Consider the following 23,622-nt stretch of genomic DNA (forward strand, 5'->3'; position numbering starts at 1 on the left):
CAGCCTTCAGGATGTTCACAGCATCACTCAGACAGCCCTGGGTGGAGATACCCAGCTTTATATCATCAGCATAGTGGTAATACCTTACCCCAAACCATCGGATGACCTCACCCAGTGGCCTCATGTATATGTTAAACAGGAGGGGAAAGTGAACCAAGCCCTTTGACACCCCACAGAGCAGGGGCCTCAGGCTGAACCTCTCCCCACCCCCTCCCATCAACAACTAGAACTGGCCTTGAAGGAAGGAGGAGAACAAGCACAATGCTATGTTGCCCACCTCCAGCTGAAAGCCACTCAGAGATCAAGAAGAACAAGGATTGATGCACTACCCCCATCCTGCTTCCACCATCTAAGAGTGTGATCAATGCTGTCTCAGTCCCACACCCTGTCCTGAATCCTGACTAAAAGAGGTCCAGATAATGTCAAGTCCACAAAGTCCAAACCCCAATTCAGAAGAATTCTCATGAAACCAGGCCTGGTTCAGATAAATGCTCCTTTATTGGTTGGTACATGCAGCTTGAAGCAAAGCATTGCTAAAACTAAAGCCCGCATAAATTTCCCTCTACTTTTCCCTCCCCCCCCCTTCTATTTTGGCGCCTGATTTCTTTCTCACAGGATTGTGGCCTTGTAAATTCCTCCCCTTGATAACACAGTCCTTCCTGGCCTTCAGGCCACCACCGGTTTTGTCTGCCTTCAATTCTTGCTATAAATTCCTATATCAGTGTAAGTACCTTTCCATCTCAAAGCAATACCCCAAGCACACCTATTAACTACTATTTCCCCCCCTTGTTACAACTGGCAGAATCAAATCACGCAAACTCCTATTGACTAAACCAGCAAACTCCTATTGACTACTATAGCTATTAAATCAGTCTTCTTGTGATAAACATTTGATTGATGCAGGTTCTGACAGATAATCTGTTTCATCCAGAATCTTCTGAAGCTGTGGTGTGACCACCTTCTCCACAATATTCCCTAAAAAGGGAAGGTTTGAGACTGAACAAAAACTGTCCAGACTAGTTGGGTCAAGCGATGGCCCTTGAGAAAGGGGTGCACCACCACCTTCTCCCTCAAGGAACAACCACCTCCAGAACCCAATCACACATCCCCTCCCAGGCAGCCTTAACCAAGCAGGAGGGGCATGGATCTAATACAGAGGTGGTTGAATTAACAGCCACAAGAACCCTGTCCACTTCCTCAGGGTCAACAGGATCAAACTCTTCCTAGAGTGTTGAAATGTTGAGAAGAGAAAAAAAAATGGTAATAGGTGATAGTGAGAAGGGAGAACATCTTAACTGGTATTTTATACTTGCCTTCTCTTCAAAGGGAAAAAAATACCATATTGTTGTGCCACTAATTGGAAGGAGGGAGCTGCACCTCTCAATAGACAAGGAGAGGTGAAATAATAATTTAACTAGTTTCAATAAATTCACATCTCCACACCTCTGCAGTATTTCTAGGGTACTAAAGTGAAAATGATCACAGAACTGCTAACTATAATCTCTGAGCACTCCTGGAGAACTAGAAATATCCCAGAAAACTGGAAAACAAATTAGGTTCCCTATCTTTAAAAAAAAAAGAGAACAAGGAAGACCTGGGAAATCTGTTAGCTCACATCTATTCTGAGCAAGTTCCTCAAGCAGATTATTCAAAGGCATGTTTGTAAGCACTTGAATGGGAATGCAACAATTAACAAGAGCCAGAATGGGTTTGTCACATGCCAGATTACTCTCATTTTTTGGACAGAGTTACTTGCTTAACAGACTGGGGTGAAGCCATGGACATTATGCACCCTTATTGCAGAGAAGCATTTGACAAAATCTGTCATGATATCCTAATTAATAAAATGGTAAAATACAAGCTAGAAAATAAAACTTTTAAGATGGATTCATAATTGGCTGAACAACCACAACCAGAGAGTACTAATTGCTCCATATCAGACTGAAGAGTAGTATCAAGTGTACTGACATAACCATGACCCTGTCCTAGGGCCTGTGTTGTTCAACATTTTTATTAATGATATGGATAAAGGGTTTGAGGCAATGATTATCAAATTGAAGTTGCAACAAAACTAGAAGGAGAAGGTACTATTTAGAAGAGAAAGAGAAGATTCAAAAAGACTCAGGCAAGTTTGAATTAGTTGGTTGAAATGAACAGGATGAAACCTAACTGGAAGAAATGTAAAATCCTGCATCTGGGAAGAAAAAAAATTAAAGGAACAAGTATTGGATGGGAGATCTGGCTTGACAACAGTGAATGTGAAAAGGATCTGGGTGTTCTAGTAGATCACAACTTGAACAGGAGCTGCTAAAAGGCAAAGACTATTTGGGGATTTAGCAACAGGAACAGAGCATACAGATCATGGGAAATAATTGTCCCACTTTATTCTTCCTTCTACAGGTCTCTCTTGAAAACTCTATACTCTAACAATTGCTCTAATAATTGTAGCATACTCTACTAATTGCTTAGCAAATAAAAAACTATAATCAAGAGGAACTGATTAACAGTTACTTAAATTCAGATTGACTATACATCTTATCTGGACTTGGCTGATAATACAGATTTCCCGAATTACACTTGTTGCATCTCTTTATGGGATGACTGCATCACATTAATGTTCCTTTAAGATGGCATCTACCCTAGAAGCAGACATAGTAACCTGCAAGGGCATATCCAGACAACTGCTTTAACATACTTTCCCCCAATCAGCAAGTATTCTCAGAGGAATGCAGGCATAATTTGCTCTGTCCCAATAGCCTGTCTTCACTTCACTTGACCTCAATTAAGGTCAGCAGGTGGTACTGTCAGAACAGTTTACTTTGGGGCATGTTAAGGTGTAGCACTTCCTTTCTCATCAGGGTTTCCACTTTTCCTACAAGACAAAACAACCAACATTAATCACTGTCCTTTATGTAGTGGTAGGGTAGAATTCTACCAGATGAAATTTTAGCTTCACTGATTGCTCCCTACTGCTTCTTGTTCTTGCACTCTCACTCCTATCCACCACACAGATCATCTGCAGTGCCTGATCCATGAGGGTCAGGTGAGGAAGCTGCAGACCCTTCCCAAGATACATATTCCTGCAGACCTTATCATTTCTTTCTTGACTTCTGCTATACAATCTTTTGATGTAGAATTTTTTAAAAGCAAAATGCTAGGAAGAAAGAAAAAGTATATTTTAGTGGCAGTTTTTAAATTTGATTTTGCAAATTGAAATATATTTTTTTCTGGACCAAACCAGTAAACTAAAAGAAAGGGGGAAGGGAAGTGTGTTAAAATCTCAGCTCTTTCCTAATCTGTTCAGTTATTCAGTTGTTTGGGTTATGTTTACTGCTTATTATAGATCTCTTTGTTAGAACAACTACTGTTGACATCATTCCTCATCCTGAAAAGATAAAGCCTAGTATTTTCTCACAACATCTGCACAGGGCATATCTCCAAGTTTAAATTCCACACTCATATCAGATAATGCTTGTTTTATGAGTTTTAAGGGGATGGAAATTACATTTACAAGTTACATAATATAAAATCTGGATTTTTATTTTTTTTAAATATAACAATTCCAAAAAATTATAAATTCCAGTTGCTAGTTGATACTATGAAAGTAATTCAGTTACTCAGCATATATTTTATTAAGGCTTAGTAACATTTGGATCAATAGAAGTGCGTCTGACATGCCTAGGAAGCCAGTTCTGGGTCCTCCTTATACTTTTCACAGGAAGGGACAGTGTGAGAAGGAACTGAGTACAGCAAGAACTACATGGCTGAGAGAAATAATCCAAAATCCCTACTCTCAAATATTACAAAGTAAGGTCTCCCTTAAAGCCACTTCTGTTTGGACTTTAATACTACAGGCTATTAAAGAGGTTTATATGTTCCGTAAATTAAAAAGCAATACTATAATTAATAACCAATCATTAAGGAGTATTTGAGACCACTAGTACACTGGATAAGCCAATATCTTGACCATGTATATGGAAAGTAGTACAAAGAAAGTTTGAGGCTAATGATACACAAAACAATAAAATAATTAGCAGTTAATAACAAATGAGGAATGTATTATATTCAGTTCAGTGAGAGAAGGCAAGTGAGTTCAAATAAAGGTGGGGAAGTTTAAAGGATTTTGAGAACTTATTCACTTAATGGAGCATACATAGAGTTCAGCTATAGAAGAGGAAAGCAAAAAAATAAAACTAAACAAAAATGTAAAATTAAAGCTTCTTGCTAAACCAAAGAAGGGGAAAAAGGCTTAAGGCTTCTTGTTACAACAAAGAATATAAGAGGTTAAAGATGTAATGTTTGTGTGTATGCACGCATGCGTGCGCGCACACACACACACATACATATGCTGAGAAGTTGCTCTTGAGTATATTGTAGGACAGATCTTAATTTGGGAATAAAGAATGAGGTTTCTTTTATGGTGAAAAAAGGAGGAAAGGATTTCTGGTTTAGGAGGAGAGAAATAGAAAGGGAGGAGAGAAAAAATAATAATTTCCTTTCCTTTACAGTACTGGGCTGCTTTTGTTGATTTGGTGTGATGGGAAAAGGCATAGATTCTTTTTGGAAAAAGAGGAAGGAAGGAAGGAAGGAAGGAAGGAAGGAAGGAAGGAAGGAAGGAAGGAAGGAAGGAAGGAAGGAAGGAAGGAAGGAAGGAAGGAAGGATCCACTCTGTGTGAGGTGAAGAAAATTATGAGACTTTTCTCTGTATATAAATATATATAATTTTTCCTTTTGCCTTAAACAGGAAGTTCAAATTACCACAGATCTTACTTGCTAACTATTTCTGTGGCTCTTGCCCTTTAAGCAATCTCTGTAATTGTATAACTGTTCCTCATAGAATAGGAAGCATTAAGAGAGTTTACAGGGGCTGGGAATGTTTGCAGAAGGTCATATATCATGGGGACCAAGTGCTTCAAGTTATGAGATGACATAAATGGAAGGCGCATTTGCTTTAGGGGGAGGGATATCATTGCCTTCCTTTGAATGGTGCCTTCTGCTGCATGACACTTCAAACATGCCATGCCCGAAACCAAGATTTTCATAGGCATCCAAGAAGCACCCCAAATAATGACCATCCAGGCAATACATCACCAGTTCTGAGACCCCAAATACTAAACAGTGAGGGGATCCATTTGAGTATGGTGGAGTGAAGGGCTGGCACAGATAACATTAGAGGGCCAAAGAGTAACTTAGGCTCTACAGGTGCAGATACCCTTATTTTTCCATTTTTAGATGGGCATTAGTTTGATATTGAACTTGCAGGCAGGTGATTGTACCTACTATGCCACAGGACACATGATTGTGACAGACATATTTTATAAGGTGTTTATTTAAAAAAAACTAAAATGAAGTGCTGTATTCTATAATAGAATATATAAAATGTATAAATTATTGGAAAAATAATTTCTCATGGTATTAATGGCAATGGTCAGGAAAGCCTATTTTTTTAAAAGTGCTTTATTGTTTAATACTACCTATTTTACATTTTTTGGTAATCTCCACTGCTAAACTTGCAGTCTTGGAAATGTATAATTATCATCATCATCATTTAAAATTACCCTTTTAATAAAATTTGCATTTTAGGAGTAAATCTTGGTTTAGAGGAAAAGAACAATCGTTTATTGGCACTAACAGTCTTATAGAAGCATTATCAAAGAACTTACCATTAGGTAAAGACTTCTACAGTACATAGCTATGACTTGAGAAGGCGGAAACATAAGCAGGTATTGAGGACTGATTACAGAAGCTTTTGTTTTATCGCTTTTGCGATATTCATATACTGCATTTCGTGGATTTTTGTTCACTTTTGGGAGCATACTAGACATTTAAAAATAAATAACAACATAATTTAGAAACACTGATATATCTCCATATTATTCACCGGGCGATAAGACTGATTTGTCCCCTTCCTTACCTGCCCGGACACCGGCTCCCTCCTCCCTGCTGTAGAACTGCTACGGAGCGCCATGTAAGGCAACAAGCGTCCCGTAGTTCGCGCGTTACTCTGCATCGCGGGGACAGCCTCTACTGAAGTTGCTGGCTCGGGTGTCAGAAATGGTGGGCGGTACTGCAGCCATTTCTCACAAATAGTGCAAGATCGGGCCTGGCTTGATGCCCCTCAGCTGAGTGGCTACATCGAACATCGAACTGTTTCCCTGTTGAGCTCATAATGCCCAAAGCTTAAAAATCAAGACCGTCAGCTGGAAAGAGAGGACTGGATCTGACAGAAAATAAGCTTCATTTTCTTTTAAGGCTGAAATTTGGAGGTAAGCGAAGGGTACTTCTTTAGCCCTGGAGATCAATAGCGGAACCGCAAAAACTGTATATGAGGAAATCTTTAGAATTTGTATAGTTAAGGCATCAAGATTTCTTTGTGGTGAAGTTTCACCTGTGATTCTCCATCAGCTTTCCCCAGTTTTCTGAATGTCAGATATATAGTCACTGTACTTTCCAGAATTCCCAGCCATTAGCCATGCTGTAGTGGAAATCTGGAAGCTGTAATTACAATATAACTGGAGGCCATCAGAATGGGGAAGTTTGCTTTAGTACTTACAGCATTATTTATTTTTATTAATAAAATGTATATCCTGCCACAATCACAGGACTCTCAGCCATTCACAAAGAAAATACAATCAAATATAGAAACATAAGCATTGACTGATTTATTATGTGCCATCAAGTTAGAGGCAACACTTAGAGACCACACAAATAGATTTTCTTCATGATGATCTGTCCCTAACTTGGCCTTCCAACAGTGCACTTATCGCCACTGTAGCTGAGTCCATCTGCTTGTCATCAGTCATCTTCTCTTTCTTTCCACCTTCCCCAGCATTAGAACCATCTCCAGAGTTAGGTCTTCAGATAGTCTCTTCCTCCACCCATGCCTCTCCAGAGAAACTTGGCAATCATTCTCTGTCAGTGCCAATAGCAGTTATCTATTGGTTATCTTTTCTTTCTTTTTAGTTGTGTCTAGAAAGAAGGGTCCTGAATTGCCCAATACGATACATTTTCTTCTGATTTTCAGTGTCCTAACAAGTGAGTAAATGGATTGGATAATTTTTATGTTTTTTTAATAACGATTTTTGTGCACTATTTTGTCTTAGATATCCTTTGGTAAATGTTCACTGTATTGTTTTAAAATGATGACTACATTAGGTAAACACTACACTATTTGATGTAATTAGTTTTTTACCTTTGTAAAAAAGACTAATATTTAATTCTGACAGGAGACATATCCGGGGCAAACAGCCTTTGTGTTTTCAGTACAACAGGGATCAGATATTATTCTTTCTCCCTGAAAGCTGGGTGTAATGTGACACTAAAAATATTCTCCCATGATTAATGTATTCAGTTTACAGTTTTTTTCTTGATGCTGTTTTCAAACCACAGACTTCATGGCAGAATAATTTGGCCTAATTTTTGGATGCTTTTGCTTTTTTCCAGCCCCTCCTTTTTGTAACATCTTGTCTGCTGAAGAATTTTGGGGAACACCAAAGCTTGCATGTTCTTTTGGGTCATTTTGGTCAGTCCCAAGAAAAATATTTTCCTGTAATGAGGACTGGAAAGATATTCTGAAATTAAGACTTTGTGAAGTTTGCTTCTTCTGAGTTTACATACTGCACTATGCAAACATTTACTTAACTGTGGTATGCCACAGTTACTGGGTTTATGCAAAATGAATGGAATATGACTTACAAATAGCAGTAGTGGATTTACACAGCATGTTTGCTATGTTCATACAGTAAATTTGTGGCATGCCTTATTGTGTCATCTAAAGCCAGAGGATTTGTCTCTGTGAGGCCAGGCATGAGGCCATTAACCATGATTTGTAACCAATGATATAGGTTAAGAAGACTGCTAGCCCCTTGTTAAATAAATGCTTGACTGACAGGCAGCTCAGTTTGCTAGTGCCTGAAACAGTCCATCTGCCTATGCCTGTCAACAGTGCCCCCAATCCCCTTGGTTTTGACAGAGCAAGAGAAATAGAGCCTATGAGAGAGTGAAAAGAGCATGGGCAACAAGAGAGATGAGTGAACAGTTGAGAGAGAGGGAGCAGCACAGCAAGGGTTGTTGCAAGTGGCAGCACAAGAGACAGATGAGGAATAGGCAAGTTGGACAGATGAACCAGCAAACCAGATAGATAAGTGAGAGATTGAATGACAGAGAATGTGTGTGAAAGAAAGATGAATTAGAGAGATGGGAAAGGCATATGAGAGAAAGGCAAGTAACAAAGGGATGAAAGCAAGAGAGGACCAAAGAGATGAATGAGTAAGCGAGACAGACGAGTGAGGGACCTGTATTGAGGTGAGAGAGTGAGAACCCAATGACTGAGAAGTAGGTAGGTGAGTCAGAAAGTGCCATCTTTCAGCCATTTTTGGCTCTTCCTCAGCACAACTGAATGTAACAGAGCATTGCTGTTATCATTCAAATGATGTATTAGCCTCCTCAATTGCCAAAGCAGTCCTAATTCCTGGGAATTGTTCTGAGCTTGCCAAAACAAGCATTGTTACATGGAAAAATAGTGCCATCCCTGAAATTTGACAGCAAACCGTTAATGCCAATGCAGATTCCTAGATAAAAAGAGATGACTACCAAGAAATGCATTTTGGGGTGGCCAATTTAGGAGGCATTCTGGCAACTCTGCAAAACAATAACAAAAACATTGATAAAAACATTTTTTCCATTAATCATTGTAGACATTGTTCTGTTATGTGAGGTCTGGAACCAGTAAGACTGAAGGAAGTTTAACAGCCTTTATATACAGCAGCTGACTTTATTAAGAAAAATATTACACAACCACATCGGTCTGCTAGGGCATTTGCCTGACTCTCTGACCCAGGAAATCCCTCTTTTGCTCACTCCTTTTTAATCCCTGAACTATAATTTCTAATATAGACATGAACTACAATAATAGGCTATATTAGTATTTTTATGAGGCCGTCAAAGAGCCAAACAATCCAGCTAACTATTTTTATTTAATATTAATGATCTAGCTAGGAATATTTGTGAGCTGTTTCAATATCTATATACTATGCAGTACTTACCACGGTAACTGCAGCACTTGGGACTCTATTGTCAAAACTTGACACCCCATTTTTTACTGGATGAGTCTGATAGCGCTTTTTCTGACTAACAAATGTTATTAAAAGGCATTAGCTGGAGCTCACAAAAGCTTATGTCTTTTAATAACATTTGCTATTCAGTAAAGGGGCTACTAGACTCCTGATTTTTTTGCCACCATAAATATAAATTTACCAAATAAATAACTATATAAATAAATATAAACATGGCCCTCCTTCTACAATGGCACTTTTTACTGTTTGCGGAGCAGCCAACTATATATCCTCATGGGGACATACTGGCCTCCCTGGTAGCAATTCAAGATTTTATCTAACCTGGATTCCTTCTTTTGAGCTTAGAACACATCAGATAATGGTAGCTCCTCAGTTTAGTCAATAGGGGTTTGGGGGCTAGTTCTACTAGGCAGTAATCTCATCATAGTCTACGTTTCCCCACCAAAAAGTTTTTGCCTGCCAGTGAGTTTTGTACATCAATTCATTATGTCCCCTTATTTTGGCTATCTCGCTTTTTTCTCCTACCAAATGGGTTAGGGTTATGATCAGGATTATTGACTGATGTTTGGTAGTTACCTCTGCAAATTTATGTACTCATGCCATAATTATAACAAGGGTATTGTACTAAGCATTTACATCTGCAGTGGACAAAAACTTTTTGGACAGCAGATTTTAACACTAGTGATGAGCAAAAAAGGAACAAGAGCCTAAGTCTTCATACACTTACAAGAAGGGATACATCAACATTGTCTTGTAGTTTAGAAATATGGGGGGTGGGGCACATTTCAGAAGCCTGTATTGTGAAGTCTGAAACTTGTTCCTCAAAAAACTGTTTTCCTGAAGTAAAATTTAAAAGTGGTGGTGGAAATTTTGCTGAATGTTATAGAAGTAACAGACCTATTAAGAATTTTTAAAAAATAGATCAAAATCAATGCTTTATAATGCCCAGGAGGAACAATGAACCTTGCATCTCACAGATAAAGGTAAACATGCCTTCTAGTCAATTACATGGACATAAAATAAAGCATTTTGCCAGTGCCTTTGTCTTGAATGTTTTTCAGCTCCTCAGACCCAGATTTAATATTCTCTTTCATCCTCTAAGCCAGTGTTTCTTAAAGTGTGGTCTAAGGACCCCTGGGGGTCCCCCAAGACCCTCTCAGGGGTCTGTGAAATCAAAATTATTTGCCAGATATTGAAGATATTTGCAAAAATGTAAAACCATGTCACTCTTTTCATTATTATTTATTTGTTAAAATTGTAAGGTTTACCCCGTTCGTCTCAGAGAAACTCTCGTGATACGTGTGTTCAGCAAAGAAGTTTACTCAAGCGTAACATAAGTAAGTACAGACAAAGCCAGGATTGGCTTGGCACATCTTACAGCACAATTTATAGTCCCCCCGTTCCCGCGCTTAGCCCCTGTTGCTTGGTTACAGATTACCCGCAGTAATCCCCCCCTTCACTCAAATGGCAGATTCAGTCCAGTTCTTTTGTGTTCTTGATTGCTTTTTATCAAAGATGTGGTTGTTGTCTTCATTGGGTCTTTCTGTTGCGCACAAAGCCGGGAGTTCTCAATCACGCACTGATTGCTTGCCTCCGAGCCACTGCTCTCCCCTTTGCAGCGCCCGAGGCAAATTGCTGTTGACACAAAATATCCACTTGTGGTTTAGTTAAGCGGCACTGGCTGGCCCATTAATCAGTTCGCGGTTTCTCACTTCCCCTTTTCCTCTGCTGGCGCTCAGGCAGTGAAACTGACTAAGCACAGCTGGGCAAGTCCCTAGCCATGCCGCGCCGGCTGAATCTGACAAAAATAAGGTTTTTTCATGAAAAGTATTTTATTTATTTAATGGGTTTAATATTGTTATTTATACATGATTCAGTAAATAAACATTCTATGAATGTATCAGTTTTAATTTTTAATACAGTAAATATCAGTAAATATAACCCATATAAACAAAAGCTCTTTTGGGGTCTTCCATAATTTTTAAAAGTGGGAAGGAATCCTGAGAGCAAAAAGTGTAAGAAATACTGTTTTAAGCTATAGTTTGAATATTTGCATGTTTCTTTTTAATAATGTATTTAATTTAAATAATATACATGAGAGAAGGGTAAGAGCAAAGTTTGAGAATTGCAGTGCCAGATGGAATATGTGTGTCACAGAATCATAGAGTGGAAGTGTTGGAAGAGACAAAAGAGAACATTTAATCCACCCTTCCCAGTGCGAAGTATACCACTTGAATATCATTGCTTCAAAACTGGCAGGTATATTCTCACAAGTAAGCAAGTGGTAGCATTCTGTGCCAAGTATAGCTTCTAGGACAAGTGAGGGCCATGAAATGGAGAAATACTATACATGCAATTCCCGTGGGAAAGCAAGAATCTATAGTTGATCCTTCCCAGCCTACCCATATCTGAAACCTCCCAAAGTGCAGAGCAATTAGCCTATAATCCCCCCACCCTGAAGGTACCCCTTCCTAATGATAGGGATACTACATAAATGTAAACTAACTCAATGACCCTTCCCTGGATATTGTCTCTTTGTGATAATGAGATGTCAATCATACCAGACTTCCCAGCATTGTATAAACGAGATGTCAATCGGCAGTCATTCACCATAATGACCTAAGCTTGCACCGGTATGACACACAAGGTCATAAAGAGGCTCCTAACCAATCATTATCCTTCCTTTTGACTCTGTTTTCTTGAACTTAATGTATAAAAAACCCAATTTCTTTGTGTTCGGGGTGCCTCTTTTGACAGAGATAGCCCCTTTACTGCTGCGCAACAATAAAGGAAACTTCTAATGGTTTCTCGTGTCCAGTGAAGTTATTGGCAGTCATCTCTGGGCAAAAACCTCATTTTGGGTCCAACAATTTTGGCGAGCCAGCCAGGAGCCAGCTCGGACTTCGGCGCCAGTACACTATCAATGGGAAGATGGGCCCCGAACATTTTTTTTTGTTCAGTCCCTTCGAGAGTGTGGTGTCATTGAACACTGGAACAGTCTCTGAAATCAAGAAACCAAGAGCCCAAGGGGTCACTGCAAGGGATGGAGACTGAGAGCATGGCTGGGTGAACAGGTGACTGCTGGAAACAGTGGCAGAGAGATGAGGGTGAGTAGCATTTGCCTCTAATCAGGGTTTGGGCAGGATCCCTGGCGAGGGCGGTTGAGTCCCTACCCAAGTCACCCGGGCCTGGGGTCTGACACCCCAGGGGTTAGGCACCAGGTAATTGGGGTTTGAGTCCCTGGGGTGGGGTTTGAATCCCTGACAGAAGTCACCCGAAAATGGGGTCTGGCCAGACCAAGAGCACAGGAAAAAAGCCACAAAGAGTTCAATTCCCTTGCACCCCCCTGGAAGGTGTGGTTGAAAGCTTTTGTGAATTAACCCATGGAGATAAGAACTTAACTACAGGTACCTTAAGTCACTTGTGCGCCTCCATATGGCTGAATTACCTTTTGGACAATGGGCAAAGGTGGCTGGTCGGCAGCTGTTTTAAACTGAGTGAAATTGCTAGCTTAAGGAGGTTGGATTATTTGGGGAAACCTAAAGATAAGTACGCAGCTGTATTCCAAAAAGTGGCTACAGATGAATCAGTAAGAACAAAGTGTGGGATCTTTGTGATTCAAGGGGAAGATGAGGCTGACAGGGTAGTGCAGAGAAACCTAATGCCCTGGTGTTGCAGGAAGAAAAGGAGGAGGTCCCTCCACCCTATGCTCATTTTAGCAAGATCCTTCACCCCCGCAGTTATACCCCTCACTGGTCCCTTCTTTTTCAAACCCCCTTAGTGATGAAAGGTCACCTCTGACCCTCACCTTTCAAGGAAAGAATAATGGTTATGGGGAGAACCCAAAGCGCGGGGAGTCAGTAAACCCTCAGCATTGGTTATTCCTGTTAAGGCAGACACCAATACCTGATGGGATGGGGAGGACCGAGATGGTATTTGTTTACACTCCCTTCTCTACTACTGATTTGTATATTTGGAAAAGTAATATCGCGAAAACCCTAATAAAATGGCTGAATTGGTGTCATCCATAATCTGAACCCATAACCCAGCTTGGGGAGACCTACAGACGATGTTGAATGTGTTTTTGACAAGTGAGTAAAGGAGGTTAGTCATAGCTGTGGGAACTAAAATAGCCAAAAGGAGGGCAGCTGCAGCCTTAGGTAATCAATAGGTGGGAGCTGCAGCGGCAGCTGCTCCAGAGGTGGAAGCCTTGTTTCCTGAGAACGATCCAAACTAGAATCAACAGGATCGTGCACACCTACAGAGGCTGCAGACCTACCAGCAGATTATAGTGCAGGCACTGAAACAAGGAGTTCCGAAAGTAAATACAGTGGTACCTCGGGTTACGAACTTAATTCGTTCCGTGACTCTGGTCGCGACCCGAATTGGTCGCAACCCGAAGCAAATTTTCCCATAAGGTTCAATGTAAATATGGTTAATCCATTCTGAAACATATGTATTTTATTTTTAAACCACAAAACCATGAAACAAAGTACAGTACAGCACAGTATGAAGAGGGAGAATGCTAACCTTGCTCGAGGCGACTTCTGGCGTGGAGGACAGGAAGGCGGGTGGGGAGGAGGTTATTGTTTGGAGGGAGAGTCCCCCTCCAAAAGGACATTGGAGAGATCTCCTTCAGGGGTTTCCTCTCTTCTTTGCCTCTTAGCTGTAGGCTCAGTTCTGGGAAAAAACCTGTCTAAAGTCAGTTGTTTTTTCCTGTGCTGCATAACCCTCCGGAAATGAGAGACCACGTTGTCATTCATCATGTTCAACACTCTGTCACAGTTCTGTTGGGGTGGTGCTTCTCAAAGAAATCCTGGCACTCATTCCATTTCTCCGTGATGGATTTTAGCACATCACTGCTCAAAGCCTTATTCTTGCCAAGCCTGCTCTGCAGTTTCTTTGGAGCCATGCTAACAAGCACACCAAAAACCTTCCAAAATGCCATGAAACACACCACAAGCCTCACCAAATGTCTCCTCGCTACCGCGATCTCGCCCACAGGCGTGTCAGCAGGGAAACTGGCCGCGTATCCTGTTCGTACCCCGAGGCGGAGTTCGCAAACCGAAGCAAAATTTTGCGGCCGGAGCTGGTCGTAACCCGAAAAGTTCGTTAACAGAAGCGTTCGTAACCCAAGGTTCCACTGTAATTTATCAAAAATTTATGAAGTAGAGATTGCTTATAAGGTATATGTGGGACACACGAAATTGCAAGAGCAGCCCAGAAAGTGGGGGGGGGAGTAGAGGGTCCCATGGAAGAGGAGGGCAAGGAGGCTTAGATAGAGGTGAAAGGCACGGCATGGGGAGTGGCGAAGGGAGACAGTGCTTCCAATGTGGAAAACTAGGTTATTTCCCATGGGAATGCCCTCAATAGAGGCTGGAGACAGGGATGTTCTCTGAGGAAAATAGGGGAGTCAAGGCCGTCAGCACTTCCATCTATCATTTGTCCCCGAGCCCTATGTAAATCTCCAAATAGGGGACAAAAGGTGCACAGCTTTAGTGGGTACCGGGGCAACCTGGTCAGTATTAAACTCTTCTTTCAATACTGAAAAAACCTCAGAAGAGGTCTCGGTAATGGGGGCACTGGTAATGCTATGGCTGCCCCTCTGCTGCAAGCTGTAGAATGTCAACTTGGTAAAAAGAAAGTGACGCATCAGTTTTGGTATGTGCCTGAGAGTCCTACCCCATTGCTGTGGCAAAGCCCCTCTAGGAAGCCACTAAAGGGGGGAGACTTAGAGGAGTTTCGATGGACAAAGGACTGTGAAAGAGCTTTCAGGGAAATCAAAACACTGCTTTCGCAGGCTCCAGCCAAATTGGGACTCCCCGATTTGGAAAAGCCCTTCTCCCTTTTTCTGCATGAGAGGGGAGGAGCAGCAGCGGGGACACTTACCCAGATGCTGGGGTCTTAGGAACACCCAGTAGCCTGTTTTGGCAGGACAAAGTGCTTTAACTTCAAAAGGAAGTGGGGAGTTGGCATGCAGCAAAACAAAGCTCTAGCATTGCCTTTATCGATAAGAGTGCATTGTAAAGTAAACACCACAGGCCTTCTTAAAAAGGGTGGACAGTGGCAGTTTTGTTTAGAAATGTGTCCACCTGCAGGAGAGGGGAGGGGAAGGTAACCCAGGTGACAGCAAGCACTGCAGGAGGGAGACAGGCTCGAGAGGGTAGTGGGGAGCAACGTCATCCACTGGACTTTCAAGAAGCAGGAGTTTTACAACTGGCCACACTCCCACCGCAGCTGTTTTGTGAGGGTATCCATCACGGCATCCACTCAGAATTAAAACTGTGCCCAGTAGCTCCGAAAGGCTGGCCTGAAAGAGGTTCTCAGAGGAGCATGCAGGCTTGGCAGAGAAGCGAGGAAGGCAACTGATAGGCTACCAAGCCTTCAGCAAAGGCATTAGGCTTCAAAAGTTATCAGCCTTTTAAGCACCTCCTCCCTGTTTGCTCTGCCAATTTCCAGCCTTGAGGTCGCTTCACATGCTCTGGTCAGGGAGGCTTAGAGGGGAATCTATTTTTCACGCTCGCTATTATTCTCCCTCCGTGCCCCACATCCCATCGACATCCCAAGAAGCAAGCGCCAGGCGAGGGAGACACCCTCCCCACTAACTAGAGCAAAGACGTGCAGGCAAAGCCGCAGCTCTTCTCCACCTTCTTCCAGAGAGAACAACAGCCACACTGCCAGCCGCTCGCTGCCCCATACTTGGCTTGCTTGGGGTCCCACTCTGCCACTCCGCAAGAACCCCCTGCATGCTGCTGGAGTGGCTGGTGGTAGCCAGGGTGCGAGCCTCACTGCTTCCCCTCCCTCGCTGTGCCTCGCTGCACCTGCCTGTTTGTGACCCCCTCAGCCTAGACGGGCTGCAGAGGAGAGGAGAGGTGAGGCGGAGAGGGCATTTTGGGCTGGTGGAGGATTGGGAATGTTTTGAATTATTCATCACGTTTGATGTGGATACCAGCTTGCCCAGAAACTGATTTGAAGGCAGGGTCATGAATTGTGTAGAACTGGTATATATGCAGTGGTGACTTTATGGGAAGTAATTGAGGCAGGGTGTTAGGATCCTTGCGATCAATCAACTATCAGTTGGTGTCAACTATTAGATTTATTAGAGCTATTGACCTAGTTAGAATGTTTCCTTATATCGGCCATAAAGTAGAGGTGTTTGTTTTGTTAAGAATGTTACCTTATATAGATTATATACCGTATTTTTCCAACTATAAGATGATACTTTTTTCTAAAATCCTTACCCTAAAAACTGAAGGGTGTCTTATTCAAGGAAGTCAGCCGAGAATCGCGGTTGCAAAACTGCCAAACTTTGTTTCTGCAGAGAGGCTTCTTCCTATTGCTAGTCTCCAATCACGAGTGAAATAGCTTGTCTCCCAAACAGACTTCCTCCAATCACAAGCCTGATGTAACTGACGTCAGCTGATGCTGAACAACCCAATTAGAGGAAGGCTGTTTGCAGAGACAAGCTATCTGCAGTTTCACTCGTGCTTGAATGTAATCAGTTATGCAAAAGAGCGTGGAAATAGAGCTGCAGAGAGACGGTTTGGACCTCCTCCCACCGAGTGTATCAGGTAAATGTTAACTAATTACTAAATAAAAATGTGTTCTGCACTATCTTTAAAATATTGATTTTTTAATTTTGGGCTGGAAAAGTGGGGGTCGTCTTGTTCATGGGGGCGTCTTATTGTCGGAAAAATATGGTATATTGCTTGCTCATTCCTGCCATAAAATAAGGGAGGGAGAAATTTAGGTACACAGTTAGAGACAGATGGAATGTTAATGAGTTATCAGGAATTTGCAAGGTTGTGCAGGCGTGAGACCAAGAAGAGATCCAAGGGAAGGTGGGAGAGGGACTGGAACTTGAAAGGAGGGAAACCGCAGAGAGGGGTTTTCAGTTTCAGCAATCCATGGAATGCTGTATGCTTCTTCTCAATAAAGAAAGCTTTACTGGAATGGTCTAGTCTCCAGAAGATTTACTTGGATTGGGAATTGAGTGTTGCAGACTCTGACACAGGCCCACCACCCCCCGGGACCTCAGCCCAGGTAGCCGAAGTTATAGCATTAACAGCCCTGCTGTGGAGTACAGGGAAGATGGTAACTATATACACGGATAGCAAATTTGCATTTGGAATAGCACAACCATTTGGGAAGATTTGGAAGGAGAGATGTCTATTGACAGCAGCTAATAAAGAGGTAAAATATGGACACCAGATATTGCACCTACCTGAGGCAATACATTTGCCCAAGTCAGTGGCTATTGTGCATGTGAAAGGAAAATACACTCAAAGGAAAATACTAAAATAGGAGATGGCAAGAGGCGGGCTGACACAGCAGCAAAGGCAGCAGCCTTGCAACAGACAGTCAAACAGCTGGCATTGATTGCCGAGCCTCTTCCCCCAGGGGAGCCTGCATACACACCACAGGAAATTGAGAGGCTCCAAAAATGGGAAGGGGTAGAGAGAGACCTACAAGGGTGGTGGAGGCTTGGGGATAAGGTTGTTCTGCCATGAGCAGTGTTGTGGCATATTCTGAAAGAGACCCATGGAAGAACTCACATGGGACCTCAGGCACTAGCTAACTCGATTCTGTGAGCCTTTGTAGCTCCAGGAGCTTATACCTGTGCCTCTCAAGTAGTGGGACAATGTCCTACATGCCAAGCTAATAATCCAAAAGAGGAACAGACAGCGCCTCTGGAGTCCAAATTAGGGGAACGTATCCACAGGAGCAAATTGGGAGGTGGACTTTACCGAGCTGGCCAAAAGCCAGGGATATAAATATTTGCTGGTCCTGACTGACACCTTTTCTGGCTGGGTTGAGGCCCTTCCTTGTCAGACCAATAAGGCCCAGGAGGTGGCAAAGGCACTATTGAAAGAGATTATCCCAAGATTCGGCCTCCCAATACAGGAAATCAGGAGTGATAATGGTCCACACTTCACATCAAAGGTGGTGCAAGAGGTTTGTAAGCAGCTCGGGATAAAATGGAATTTTCATACCATTTATCACCCTCAGAGTTTGGGGAGAGTGGAGAAAGCTAATGTGATACTAAAGCAGATCATCTCTAAAATAGCCCAGGAGGCCCACCTAAAGTGGCCTCAAGCACTTCCAATTGCTCTCTTTAGAATGAGAATTGCCCCTAACAAACGCACTAAAATATCACCCTTTGAGATCCTATATGGGAGACCCTTTTCCTTCAAGAGGAGAGGGATACCTGAGACCCAGTTGGGAAATGAACTTGTAAAGGACTATGTCAAACAGCTATCTGCCGTGAATTCCTCTTTTTCTCGGTACTCGCAGGAAAGCTGCCTACCTGGACTAGATCACCCAATACATCCTTTTAGCCCAGGAGATTATGTGCTAGTAAAAACCTGGACTACTGAACCTTTTGGATCCAAGTGGAAAGGACCCTACCAGGTACTGCTGACAACGCCTACAGTGGTCAAAGTAGACAAACTGAAGAACTGGATTCACCATACCAGGTTGAAGAAAGCCAAACCCCCGGAAGACAAGTGGACCATACAGCCCGTGGACCCAGGAGAGGGAGGACTGAAGTATCTCTTCAAAAGACACTAGTGGATGGGTGGACTAAGTGTTCAAATGATGTGACACCCAATTTTCCAATACTCAGACCTTAACAAAGGGGGGAAACAGGATTGGGAGAATAGGGATAATAAGAATGGCCTTCAGTGTAACACACCTCTACCTTGCAACCCTATGGCTTTCCCATGCAGTCGCTAACAAGCCCTTCTTGGTACAAAAACAAATCTCTGTATACCCAAGAAGTTGACAAGAAGGTAGATCACTTTGAACCTATCCACCTTCTAGAACCCTAACTTGTCAGTATTACAGAGAAAGAGCTGGGTGTAAGCATCAGGAAATATCAGCCATCACCACAGATGGGAAGGAACTTTGCATTTCACTTTCCTCAAAGGTAGGAAGCAAATATTATCCTTTGTAGAAAACCTAAATCAGAGCCAGCTCCCTGTAAATCCTTATGATCCTGTGATCATACATAATGTCCAATATAGGCAAGGAATGGAATCAAAAAAAAGAAAGGGAGAATTGGAATGGCAGTTTATCAGGACCAACAGGATAGTTGGGAAGATAATTACATTGTAAATATGTCCTCCCAAGTGACAGATAACCTTAAACTTTGAAACTGCTGGATTTGTACCCACTTGCCCACTCACACTCTGGAAGGTGTCCCTCTAGTCGGAGTACCCTTAACCTGTACTGACTCAAACCCCAAGCTAGCATACAACCCCCCGGAAGGATTCAAGGATCAAGTAGTCAATGTATGCACCTTTACTAAACTTATCCAGAACAGAAACTGTTGTTGTGTAGCTAGGCAACCACCTGTTAATTCAAAGAGACACCCCGCAGGGAATCTGAAAGGGTGTGAGGATGTCACTTATATTGACTCCCCCCTTGGGATTTCTGAAACGGGAAAGTTCTGGATTTGCAGACATAGGGCTTACAAGTTCTTATCCCCAGCTGGTATGGAATGTGCTCATTGGGGGTCTTGATGCGCTTTGTCAGAATTCATCCTGACATTTACATAACCAGGCAAACCAAGCCCCCTGCATCTTGATACTGATGATCCATCCACAACCCACTAGTTGAATGGGACTCCCCAATGAATACCTTTTTCAGATGGGTATTTCCCACAGTTGGGGTAGTGGAGTTGGAATATGCCCTCTTAAACATTTCTGCGTCCCTTGAGATTTTTACAAAAGCCACTGCTGATGCTCTTAGTAAAATACAGGCTGAAATAGACTCAGTCTTGCAGGTGGTGCTCCAGAATAGAATAACTCTGGATATGTTATTAGCAAGCCAAGGTGATGTGTGTGCCTTTGTGAACTCCAGCTGTGGCACTTATGTTAGCCATCAAGGTCAGGTTCTTGCATCAAAATGATTATACAGCAGTCTGATTCATTCCATAATATAACTCAAACTGCCCTCTCTATTCCCTTCCATGACCTATGGGAATCCCTCACATCATGGTTACCAGGCTGGGGATGGCTGAAGAAACTGTTTGTAGGTCTGTTGTTTATTGTGGTAGTAGGAATACTGGTATGTTGCTTCCTTCACTGCCTACCACTTGTTTGTAGGCTGTGCCCCAGCTGGATTCCTAACATCAAAATGATGATGCTGAAAGCTGGAAGTGGTAAATATGTAGGAGCTAGTGGTGGTCCTGTTACAAACTGGAAGTCTTGCAAGGAACAAAGCGGGGAAAATGAGGGGCACGAAATGGAGAAATACTGTATGTGTGATTCCCGTGGGAAAGCAAGAATCTATAGTTGATCCTTCCCAGCCTACCCATAACTGAAACCTCCCAAAGTGCAGAGCAATTAGCCTATAATCCCCCCACCCTGAAGGTACCCCTTCCTAATGATAGAGATACTACATAAATGTAAACTAACTCAATGACCCTTCCTGGATATTGTCTCTTTGTGATAACGAGATGTCAATCATACCAGACTTCCCAGCATTGTATAAACGAGATGTCAATCGGCAGTCATTCACCATAATGACCTAAGCTTGCACCGGTATGACACACAAGGTCATAAAGAGGCTCCTAACCAATCATTATCCTTCCTTTTGACTCTGTTTTCTTGAACTTAATGTATAAAAAACCCAATTTCTTTGTGTTCGGGGTGCCTCTTTTGACAGAGGTAGCCCCTTTACTGCTGCGCAACAATAAAGGAAACTTCTAATGGTTTCTCATGTCTGGTGAAGTTATTGGCAGTCATCTCTGGGCAAAAACCCTGTTTTGGGTCCGACACAACCTGAGGCAACAACCAATCCTATTATAGTGAGGTAGAACATAATGAAATATTTCCTCTTCAAAAAGAGGCAGAGTTTATGATACAAATAAGGCTCTTAAAAGGAAGTTTCATCATTATCTGGTTTTCCAGGAGCAAGGCAGGATCTAGAAAATAATCGTCTTCTGAACAGAAGCTCTGAAAAAGCAATTGGCTACAGATTTATCAGAATCATCACAGACTCATATAAATACACTGAGATTATCCATTATATTTTTTAAAATCTGGATTCTCAATGTTAAACTTGAATATTAGTTGTCTTAAATTGAGGATGGTTTACAAGTGCCACGTTTCAGGTCTAGGGCTTGTGAAATCCAGTTAAAATCTATGATGTCAGGACTGAGAAAGTTAACATCTCTAATGCCTGTCAAAAATCTGAATTCCTTTCTTCTGAATTTAAGATCTATTTTGCTTTAGGTAGATTGTGTCACTTCTGATTATCATATAATGTAGTAGTACTTAAAATAATTACTAGCCTTAAAATTCTGGCAATTGACAATAGGGCTTTTGAAAACCTAGACATGGGAGTTTTGAAAACTTAGTGTTTTATTTATAATAAGGATGTTGTCTATAAGGGCAGGCTGGAAATATCGTTATAAGCTAGTCATGTTGGTGGATTTATTTGCCAGACCACCTCTTAAAATTAGATCACCTCAGGGTCACAAATGTTACATGTTCATAATTTGGCTAAAATAGGTTTGCACTTTGTGCATGTTTGAAACAGATTTTATGGGATTTTGAGTGGGTGCTATGGTTTCTTTTAGAAAGTCAGTCAGTAAGTATATAAGCAGCTTTTACACCTTCCCCTACTGTTTTTTGCTAGCACATGTAAGAGTACCATTGTTCAGAATTTCCTCCCTTGCATATTGGAGAAATTTATGTGACAGACAGTGGGAATTAAAAAAAAAATACTGAAAGCAAGAACAGGGCTTCTGTTTCCACTTTTAGCATTTACTGTATTTCAGTCAGCAATTCACAGTCAGTCAGTCAGTCCTCTTTTTTCCTATGTTGTTCCTCACATTGTTTTGCCTAGCATAGGCATCTGTAAACAACTTACTGTGTTAACAGGAAACGAATTGCAGCCTCCTTTTCAGGCATCTATAATTCAACTTTAAAAAGAGAAGCTGTCTTTGAAATTACCACAAAAAATATAAAGTTAACAATAAATAGTATTTTTCATAGATATTGCTTATCACTTAATTATGAGCAAGCTACTCAATTGAAAAACATGTGGTGTTTGATCTGGGATGGGAAGGGCTATATTTATATTCAATAACAGTATGAGGTGCTAGAGTGAGATGTGCTACTTCAGACTCTTGGTGGGAAGATTCTATGCTGTCAGGGAAATGCTCAACAATAGGTCTTCACTTACATCCTGAACAAATACAGTCTATTCAGTTTCCTTATTTCACCACATTTGCAGATACTTGCAGATTATGCCAAGTAATCACAAAACATCAACGCTTTCTTTCAACACTTTCAACAGAGGAAAAACAAAGTTGGTTTGTTTTTTTATATACCAAAACTGAGTACTATATATTTTAAAATATAATCTGAATATCTTTTTTTTTTTTAATACAAGCAGGTTTCTACAGAGGATCACCTACCTCTTCTCAAGTTTTAGCATAATGGACGTCAGCCAGCTAAGCAAGCATGCAAGCAAAATGTCCCCCAAGTCATCTGTAGTCCCTACAAAAGAGAAAGCAGCTAAAGGGTTATCCTGTGAGTCCAATTGCTATGAGGAGGCCAGGAGGCCAGAGCTAAGTACTCTTGAAGAGGCTTTCAGGAAATTTGCTATCCATGGGGATACAAGAGCCACTGGAAAGGAGATGCATGGGAAAAATTGGTCCAAGTTGTGTAAGGATTGCCACGTGATTGATAACAACAATGTGACCCTCATAGATGTTGACATTATCTTCAGCAAAATCAAGTAATTTCCATTTTCTCCCTTGGCCTTTTTTGATATTTTTCCCCTTGAATGTTTACCACATTTACCTGAGAGGTAAATGAATATAACAAGACTCCCTTCCCCAAAGTAAGAATAAACAAGAACAAATGCCCAAACAACAGCATAGACAAAAATCTTCCAGTTTCTCAACCTGCCAGCTCCACTTGAAACAAATCCTGGAAATTCTCCAGTATAGTAACTGTGTGCTTGCTGGAAGCCACACTCCAAAAAAGGCAGGACAAGGCAGGGTGGATGGTTGGATAGACAGATAATTTATACAATGAAGTGATCTCTTTAGTCCATTCTCACACACAAATATTCTCTTGCATGGACATACACAGCACCAACATACCCCCATACATTCTTCTCACACCTTTGACAGAAATAGCCAAGAAGAAGAAGAAAGAAAATTGAAAAATTTGGTTAAGAGAGAAAGAATAGCTGCACTGGGAAGGAAAAGGAAACAGAAAGGCAAGGGGAAGAATTAACTGGACCACAGAAAGAAAGTGGGGGAAAAGCCTAGTTTGGATGTTACCAAAAGGATTAAATTTACCAACCTAACCATGCCTCCCAAGCAACAGACTACTGCAGGTTTGGAGTCATCTGCACTTCTGACCATTCCTTTATTTGCATCAGCTTCTAATTATTTGGGGAGGAAACCTGTCTTCCTGTCAATAAATATGGTAAATTGCTGGGAGTCTTTTTGAGAATAACAGATAAACTATATTCATAGCCATATGCATCTTTTAAAGTTTTTTATCATAAAAATTGTCACATT

The 23,622-nt window shown here is 41.6% G+C and overlaps 1 protein-coding gene and 1 long non-coding RNA gene across 4 annotated transcripts in view; one reads left to right on the forward strand and one right to left on the reverse strand.

The window, feature by feature from the left end:
• Positions 1 to 5,988, reverse strand: part of LOC112543046 (uncharacterized) — a 65,612-nt gene extending 59,624 nt beyond the window's left edge. For both annotated transcript variants that reach the window (XR_015797763.1, XR_015797762.1), the window contains exon 1: positions 5,915 to 5,988. This is a non-coding gene — a long non-coding RNA (uncharacterized LOC112543046). The remainder of the gene's footprint in view (positions 1 to 5,914) is intronic.
• A 79-nt stretch (positions 5,989 to 6,067) lies between these two features.
• Positions 6,068 to 23,622, forward strand: part of TPPP (tubulin polymerization promoting protein) — a 60,511-nt gene continuing 42,956 nt past the window's right edge. The window contains exons 1-5 of one of the 2 annotated variants that reach the window (XR_015797761.1): positions 6,068 to 6,266; positions 6,964 to 7,035; positions 10,337 to 10,411; positions 11,832 to 12,181; positions 18,369 to 22,469. Coding sequence is in view for 1 of the 2 variants with exons in the window: in XM_088150209.1 (XP_088006335.1) it covers positions 22,525 to 22,826 (302 nt within the window). In the remaining variant the exon portion in view is untranslated. The other variant, XM_088150209.1, reaches the window with a different exon arrangement.

This window comes from Python bivittatus, unplaced genomic scaffold, assembly GCF_059951505.1.
Source record: "Python bivittatus isolate LINGU-HERP-01145 unplaced genomic scaffold, Pbiv_v1 ctg000610_np1212, whole genome shotgun sequence".
NCBI lineage: Eukaryota > Metazoa > Chordata > Lepidosauria > Squamata > Pythonidae > Python > Python bivittatus.